This window comes from Talpa europaea, assembly GCF_964194135.1.
Source record: "Talpa europaea genome assembly, chromosome: 1".
NCBI classification, from domain to species: domain Eukaryota; kingdom Metazoa; phylum Chordata; class Mammalia; order Eulipotyphla; family Talpidae; genus Talpa; species Talpa europaea.
The window spans coordinates 41,768,500-41,777,671 of NC_140073.1; the positions used below are offsets into that span (position 1 = coordinate 41,768,500).

Below are 9,172 nucleotides of genomic sequence, written 5' to 3' on the forward strand. Positions count from 1 at the left end.
CATAATGCAGTATAATTAACTCCTCACTTACCTCTCTCAAAATTTATTGATAAATTTTATGTCCTCCAGAAGGGGGCCCTGTATTATACTTCATACAATGGTCAGCCTCTGAGTTAGCATATAGAAGGATTCAACTTATAGAATCTTATCATTTGTTTAAAAAGCTAATGATATTGGGCCTCCCCGGTGGCGCAGCGGTTGAGTGCTGGGTTGCGAAGCTGCCCGCAGCCTCTGGGGCGCTGGTTCGATCCCCGGCTGCTCCCCGGCCACCAGAGGAGGGTCCCACATGGCGCGCAGACCTCTCCTGCCGCCCGCTGCTCCCCTCAGCAGTGTACTTCGGTCCTTCTGCCTGCTCTGCTCCCCGCTCTGGCTCTGGTGAATTCTCTCACCCTCCCGCCTTCTGACTGTACCCAGTGCATGTGTAAACAAACAAACAAATAAATAAATAAAGCATGCCTCTATTAAAAAAAAAAAAAAAAAAAAAAAAAAAAAAAAAAAAAAAGCTAATGATATTCATGCATTCATAAATGATAATCTTATTAAGTCTCTTTGTTATCAATAGATAATGGCCATTATCATTTTCTCTGTTTCTTTCTAGAAATTAATAAAAATTTTTAACCCAAAGAAAACACCCAATGAATCTACTTCTTATCCCAGAGATCCTCAAAGAAGCAATCATAAGGAAGCAGCAACCAAGAATCAGCGCTTTCCTGACTTGATCAGGCGACTTAATCTGGACAATTATTATCCCAAAAAGATGACCAAAGTCAACACGTTCTTGATAAGTAAGACCTCCCTACATGGCACTCAACCAAAAGCTGAAGGGGAGCTACCATTTTGCTTTCTAGAAAAACTTTTGGTATTAGATTATCATTTTCGATATCTAGTTTACAGAGATAATACAGAAACATTATCTACTGTGCCCCAGGCACTGAGAACCACAGAACTAGGAGGAACACTTGAGGACTTTTTCATTATCAAAGAAACACAATCAACTACAGCACAAACTTGCATTCACCCAATGGACATACAAATGGCAATTTTTCACTGTGCAGATGATTTTACAAGACAGTATATTTTAACCAAACTTTCCATTTGTCAGTATGCACTCCCACTTTTGGTGCCCAATCCGTGCAACTCCAAAATTGAATTGCCACTTTGGTCTCTCACACAAATTAGGAAAAGCTGGAGAGAGGTAGAAAAAATAGGATGGGAGAAAAAAATTAAAAGTTATAATAACCAGTTGATCAGTTGTCAGCCTACACACGTTGTATCATTCATAAGAGTTGGAAATTATGTCTCTACTTCCAAATCACAGATTTTGAATTTACTCCTGAGTAAAGGCAAACATGACCATTTTCCCCACCATCATTGTAGGGAAGACAATAATGGATGTTTTTTGGTAGAAGGTATGGTGGAACTCTGCTGGTTCTGCCCAGGAGGTAGAGCTGAAGACAGGTTTGAAAACTGCATTGCTTTCACAAATCTCCATGGAAATGCAGAAACACATGAGAGGCAGGTCAGGTTTCTGCAAGAGGTCTCTTCAGTCATGGTTATCCTGCTGTCAACTTCTGATTTTGACAAAATGAATAGTTTCCTACTTGAATTTCTGAAATCACCCAAACCTCTTATATGTTTGTTTGAAAGTGTTGAAAATATTATGGATGAGAATTCTGCTCACAAGGTGAGAATTGGGATCAAGAATCTAAATAAGATAGAGATAGCTGATAAAATTACAACTACACTAAAAAAGTTACTGAAGAATTCTGCATCTCCTTATAGTTTGAGTAACTGGGCCAACATTGCAAGAAAATATGAATTTATTATTGACAAGGACCAAACAGACTGCCAAGAAGCAGGAGAAAAAGCAGACATCTTGATGGACATCTTGAGAAAAGTGAAATTATCTGAGATAAAAGAGAAGTTACTACCTCTCCAGGGAGGTCTATGGCATGATTGGTGTAAGAAGGACAAGGAACTCCATCATCTGAGAGAAAAAGGCAACAGGAGCATTGAACAATACAAGAATGAGATTGAGATGGAAAAGCAGAAAATACGCTGTGAACAGTATCACAAAGTGATTATCCTTAACGATTTGATGAAGACCCTACTTGAAAGTCTTCAGACACACCTAGACACCCACACGGAGCTCTACTTTCTGCAGGGGTTGAGTATGTTAATAGACCAACTAACCAGCAAAGAATTAGAAACCCTCCACCTGAAGTACAGACAACTGCTGGCTCAGGTGCAAACAGAAAAGCAGAAGCGCTCAAAGAGAGACTCCCTCAGACGCTGGGAGTCTGAGCTAGAAATTGTTTCCAGAGACATCAGAAACTCCACCCTGGGAATTGAGCATCTCCTGAGAGAAGTGGGTCAGATCTATGAAGCTCTGGAAGAAACTTCCGCAAAAACAAATACACTATTTCTCTCCCTCCCCCAAATGGCTGCTGATCTGATGATATCTGGGGCCCCCATTGAGCTGATGGATGGGGATGCTTCTTATGTGCCCCTGAAGTGGGTAGCAGCTGTTTTCAACAAGGTCTCTGAGAAAATTGGGAACAAACGGGTTTTTGTTCTCTCTGTCCTTGGCCTGCAGAGCTCAGGGAAGTCCACTTTGCTGAATGCAATGTTTGGGCTGCAGTTGAGTCTCAGTGCTGGGAGATGCACCCGAGGTGCCTACATGCAGCTCCTCAAGGTGGAAGAGGTGCTTAGGGAACAGTTGGGCTTTGATTTTCTGCTCCTTGTAGACACAGAAGGACTTCGGGCCTCAGAGATCATTAATAGCAAAGCACAGAATGAGGAAAATGAATTGGCAACTTTTGTCACTGGACTTGGAAACTTAACTCTAATCAATATTTTTGGGAAGGATCTATCAGAAATACAAGATATTCTGCAAATAACTGTCCATGCCTTTCTCAGAATGAAACAACTGAATATCTCCCCAAGATGCCTGTTTGTTCATCAAAACATAGAAGAAATCATCGACACGAATGAAAGTATGGAAATGCGAACACGGTTGCAAGAGAAACTAGATGTAATGGCGCTTGCTGCAGCCCAACATGAACAACGCTCAGATATTTGCCACTTCAGTGATGTCATTCATTTTGATGCCAAGAGCCACATCCATTACTTTGCTCACCTCTGGGAAGGTAATCCCCCAATGGCCCCTCCTAATCCCTGCTACAGTCTCAGTGTTCAGGAACTGAAAAGCAGGATTCTTAAGCATGCTAAAGAATCGAGGACAAGCATTTTGAAGTTCTTGGAACTTCATGTCCGGATAAGGGACCTATGGAAGGCCTTAGTGAACGAGAACTTCATTTTCAGGTTCAGAAACACCCAGGAGGTCCTGGCTGTGACTAAACTGGAGACAATGTACATCAGCTGGACCTGGCAACTGAGAAGTCACGTGCTGGACTTGCAGAGTCATCTAACCAGCCAGATTCAGAGTGGAGATGTTGAGGGGATCAAGAGAAGCACATTGGAGAATCGAATTGTGGAAAAACATGAAGCCATTAAGCAAGAGTTTGAAAAATGTTTTCGAGAAGACCTAGATAGAGAAATCTTGTCTAAGTGGAAAGGACGATTTGAAAAAGATTTGAAGAATCTTAAAGAGAATCTTGTAGTAGAAACATTGAGAAAATGTGAGGATCAAATTAGGGGAAAGAAAATACAAGACCTTTTGAAGGAGCAAAAGGTGAAATTTGAGTATAAGTTATTAGAAAAAGTAAAAGGGAAGGCCTTCCAGGGGACAGAGTTACATGATGAGGAGCTCAGAAATATGTTCAACAAGGTCTGGTCAGAGAGCATCTCCATTCCATTGCCTCCCACACTCCCATCTGCTGAGGATCCTGACATCGATATTGACCTAGAGAACATTCTCCTGGAGCATTTTAAACAGCACCCCAATATTGTGAATAAAGTTAGATATCGGGATACAAAGAAAACATTTTCTATCAATTATTCCAAGCATGTTATCACCTCTCCAGAGCTCCAGATGTGTGGGCCTTCTCTGGAAGGGTTTGAAAAAGAAGTTAACAAGATCACAGCTCAAATTATGACATTGGTTAAAGAAAACATACGCAGAAGAGAACAACAGAATGAGGGTTACAGTTCCAGTTACTTCCATGAAATCCTTCATGTAATTCATACTGAGGCTGTGGCTTCAACTAAAGGAGGCAGATTCATGCTCACAAGCAGATATAAACTAGAACTTGCTCTAGCGCTCTTCGAAGAGGCAGCCAACAGCTTTAAAAAGATGTGCATTGCTTTCAGGAGAACGAACAATCCTGTCCTGTACCTAGAAAGCCAAAAGGAAGAATCTTTTGCTGATTTTAAGTTGTCTTACAAAAACTGCCACAACACTGACTGATTTCTTTGGTGCAAAGAGTTTCTGCTACCTTATGAAATGATATAAATACTGAAAGAGATTGTTAGTTTCTTGTCTAGCTTTTTTCCCTTTTATGATAGCATCTCTGTAATCCAGATAAATAAGCCCTATCAGTTAAATACTATCACTTTGATCTTTTCTGGGACTTTGAGAATTAGCACATGATTCTGTAAATAAATCTCTAAATGAGTGTTTTGTCAAAAGCTTAAGTTGAATGTTCATTAGAAATAGCTCAAAACCTGTATTTCAATTTTTGACTAATGACATCTCAATTAGCACGATTATAGAGCACAAGAAAATAAAATGGAAAATAAAAAAAAAACAAGAATGTATTGGATAGTCTCCCTCCCTTCTCTTCCCTTCATTATTTATTGTCTTCCTTAATAAATCTGTTACAGGGCAGGGAGAGAGCCACCCCAGACTCCGCAAACTTGCCTACTCTAAATGGGTTCTGCCATCCGTCGCATCAACACAAAACATATGAGACTGTAATGGGAAGGAACTTTAATGCAATTAGGAAACAATACAGGAAAGGCAAAGAATCTAGTTTCTAAATCAAGCATCCAAAGTCACCTGTCTCCTCGTGGGTAAAAGTCCACCCAAGCAGGATTGGCCCAGAGCAAGACCCCAAAGCCTGCCACAAGTCTAAATAAAGCATCTTCCAGTGGGGACCCCCAGAAAAGGATCACAAACAAACAGACATGTATGGAGGGAAAAGAGCAAAATCAAAATCAAGACAAAAACCGCCATTGTCACATACCCACGGGTCTCTCACCCACATCTGTGTCACCCAGTCCATGACCAAAAGGCAAGTGCAGTTTCTTAATGTGTCTCTCGGCTCCATGTGCCTCCTCCAGGTCTCCTTCTGGCTCCATCCTGCTTCCTTCCTTCCTCAGTCTCCAATGCAGCTTCTTCTCACACTGCTCAGCAACACCCTCCTTTTTGGGTGGGGCAGGGAACCTGGAACCTCCCCTTTTCCTGGGGACCACCCTGTTACATATTCTTTCCTTCATTTGCTTAATTATCAATTTAGTCCCTGCTATTGAAGTCACCTTTGTAGATGTTGGGTTCGGAGAGTGGGGTCTTTGGGTTTGAAAGGGAACCGCTAAGCCAATGAAATCTTTCCTTGCTGCAGCCCAACATGAACAGCGCTCAGATATTTGCCACTTCAGTGATGTCATTCATTTTGATGCCAAGAGCCACATCCATTACTTTGCTCACCTCTGGGAAGGTAATCCCCCAATGGCCCCTCCCAATCCCTGCTACAGTCACTAAAAGAGTCATAGGTCTGGTGCAGTAAATAATGCAAAGTAAATGTAAACAAGTTTTGCTTATCTAGATGAGATTACCTAAATGAGGTTACATTTTAACAAGGACAGACAGCTGCCCAGACTGATTGCTCTCCCAAGGCATCCTCAAATACCTGTCTTTTGTCACAAACTTTTGTGCTTACTGACCTATGTTATCAATGTAAGATGGTTGTGCATAAAAAGAAACCCTTTGTCCCTAGACAGGTGCTCAGACCTTACGGGGCTACCCAGGTCTGAAACCTCATGCATGAGTAATAAAGCTTCTCCTGACCTCACCATTCCTGAAGTACCGCTTGCTCTTCCCTTGCCTGGGTAAAAGACTAGAATTTATTTCTGCAACAGGTTAACTCTAGGAAGTTTCACCAGAGCTCCCCTTTCATCGGCACCAGCGAGTTTCCCAGGTGAGTTTGTCTACAAGACAGAGGAGTTAGTTATATCCAAAAGGGCAGGTGTGTTATAAAAGAGAGGGAAGGATAAAAAATGTTTGTACAGACACAAGCGGGCAGAAAAGAGCTGCCCCTGAAAGGGACAGGTTTGCAAAGAGAAGCCTGCATATTCCCAGGAGGCAGCCTTGGGAGGAGCGGCCTCTGCCGCTTTGCAAAGGGAGGTCAGTGAAGGGCGGTCAGTGAAGAGAAGAAGCTGCACGGTCACAGGTCGCCGGCGGGCAGGAGGGCTGCTTCCCCGTGCCAGTGCAGAAATGCACTGAAAGTCATCTCTTTGCGAGGGGCTTATCCCTTAAGGGAGTTAACTTTTGTTCACCTAATTACTTCTAGGGTGTGACTAGGTTGATTTGTTAGAGTCAGGATTCTCTGCAATGGCTCCAATCTCCATATCCCACCTCTGCTCTGTACCTCCTGATACTCCCTATAGTAGTCTGATACCTGCTATAGCAGTTGGCGCCTAAGGAGTTTTCATTTCTATAGCTGGCTTAACGACTATGTTAATCGCTTCTACCCTCACTTCCAGCTCCAAGCCTTGTGTGAACCAGGTTTCGGGTCTTGTGTTGCCTCCTTTGCAACTTTTCTACTCTTAACCTCTGTCACATTTTCATAGGTTTGAGGTTGTGGTGGGCAGCAATGGACACAGAGCAGGTTTTCTGATCCAGCAGACCGAGTAAAGGAGGGGTCAGAGTCCGCAATGGCTTTTGCAGGTTTTTTATTTAGATTTACCAGGCATATGGCAGGCAGGGGTGCTGGGGGGCCAAGAGGCTGGCAATCCTCCCAGCCCCCAACAAATCCTCACTCTATCTGGGCTCTCTCTGGTGTTCTCTCTGCTTCTCTTCTTCTCTCGACTTCTCGGCTTCTGCTGGTGTCCCCGTGACGCCGCCCTTAAAAGCCCAGTCTTAGCCCAGGTGAATCCCATCTACCTATGCCCACACCCAACTCCAGGTGCCCGCCATCAGGCATGCATTCAGGACCACAGGGTTCGGTCATCTATCCTAATGGCGGGAGGGCAGAAAAGCCTGATGCTTTTTACCTTACCCTACAGAGGTGCTATCTCACAGTGATTCTGATTTGAATTTCCTTTAAAATAATATTCAGAATTTTTTTTCATGTGCCTGCAAGTCATTAGTGTGTCTTATTTAAAGAAGTTTCTGTTTAGGTCTTTTTCCCGTTTTTTGATTGGGTTGTTTGATTTTTGCTGTTGAATTGTATTGGGATTTTTTGTTTCTTTTGGAAATTAACCCCTGTTGGACACATAAATTCTCCCAGTATATGGCTTGCCTTTTGTTTTTGTGGTGGATAAAAACCATAAAACAAATTCAATAGATGCAGAAAAAGGAATCTGAAAACTGACGACTCCTCATTGATGTAGCTGTTGGCAGGCCAGATAGAACCTCCTGGGGGTGGTGGATCACTCCCAGTTTCAAAGTGTCAGGGGAGCTCCTCCCTGCTGAGGATGCAAACCACACAGGTGTCTGCAGGTAATGGGGAATGATGATGCGTGAGCGCCCCCTGCAGGCCGCACCCTGGAATGTCAGTGGAGATTTCTGATAAGAGGGTCCACAGAGCAGCACCTTTCCCTAGGTCCACGCCCACTGCAAGGGAGCACAGGGAGATGTTATGCAAGTAGCTGAGGGCTCTAGATAAGCTGATTTTAAACTTCATGTGGAAAAATACCCAAAAAGTTTGCAAAAGTGTCACAAGAGAAATGAAATACCCCCCTCCCCCACCCAGTGTCTAGAATATAAATACAGGTGACTATCTTGCCATAATTAAGAGTTTCCCAAATGGTTATGGGAGGTTGAGAAGCCAGTGTTCTGATCTAAGACAAACATTACTCAGTAAGTGATTTGGTGATTGAATGCCACGGGAAAAATATTCATCTCACTTTCACATTAATTCAGATTAAAACAAATGGATCAAAAGTGTGTTTATAAAAGGAATGTACAAAGTACACAAGAAATGCCTCTATACTCCCCAATCCAGAAGAAAAGTCTGTATAATTGAGACACATTTTCTTAAGACACTTTGAGAAAGTGAAAAGTTTCATCACATGAAAATCAAGTAGCTCTGTAGGGAGAAAAAGGCGAAACCAAAATCAAAGATAAACCTCAAACTAGGGGAAAATATTTGCAATTTTAATTAACATAATGGTTGAGGAGTTGCTATGTATCCAGTTTTAGAAAGCTCAAGTAAAAATGGTAAATAATATAAACAGATCAAAGGACGTATCCATGGTTCCTGAATGATAAACATGCTCACAGGTCATGGATAAGTGATATGGGTACTGAAAAGATAAATGACAGTGTGCGTTCCACCACCTGAGACATATCAAAGAGCCTAGCCTTGCAGCCTGGCCGTGTCGGGATGGACTCAGACAGTCCTGGTGGGGCTGTGAGTGGCACCGGGAACAATCTCTAATGAAATAAGCCAGAAAGGAAAAGAAAAATACCGGATGGTCTCACTCATAGCAGGAATCTAGAAAACTTAAATAAGGGACCAGGAAAATGAATAACTATAAGAAAGTGAAAATCAAAATCAACAAAAAACTGAACCAGAGACACTCTATGGGGGGTGGAGGTGGGGAGGGGAGGGAATTGGGGTCAAAATAAGGGGGTTGCAATTGTATGGGGAATATAAAAATATTCCCCCCCCCCACATACCAGGCTGTGTGTCTGTTTAGGAACAGATGAAGCAGAAGGAGGAGAAATCAGAGGGGGAAGCAGATGGTGGAGAGGAAGATTGAGCGACGGCGCCTAGCAGGTGGAGAAGGAAGCAGAGGCACACGAGAGAGTCGGTGGAGGGGAGAGTGGAGAGAAGACTGGGAGGAAGAAGAGGATGAGGAGAGACAGAGAAGATGGAAAAGCGTGGGGAGAGGGGGACGGTGTGGAGTGGAAGACGCTTGAGAATGGGCGAGGCGGACCGTGAGGAGGAGTCAGTGGGCAGTGGACAGAGGAGGCGGTGGGAGGGTGAGACAGCGGCCGTGGAGGAGGTGGAAACACGGAGGATGGAGCAGCGTTACCAGATGACAG

The 9,172-nt window shown here is 43.2% G+C and overlaps 1 protein-coding gene across 1 annotated transcript; it reads left to right on the forward strand.

The window, feature by feature from the left end:
• Positions 1 to 757: 757 nt before the first annotated feature.
• LOC311176793 (interferon-induced very large GTPase 1-like) lies at positions 758 to 8,886 on the forward strand (the record flags this gene model as incomplete). The annotated part of the gene is made up of 2 exons (XM_084242434.1): positions 758 to 3,910; positions 8,824 to 8,886. 2 exons carry the CDS (start codon positions 758 to 760, stop codon positions 8,884 to 8,886), a joined length of 3,216 nt encoding a protein of 1,071 aa, XP_084098560.1.
• Positions 8,887 to 9,172: the final 286 nt, after the last annotated feature.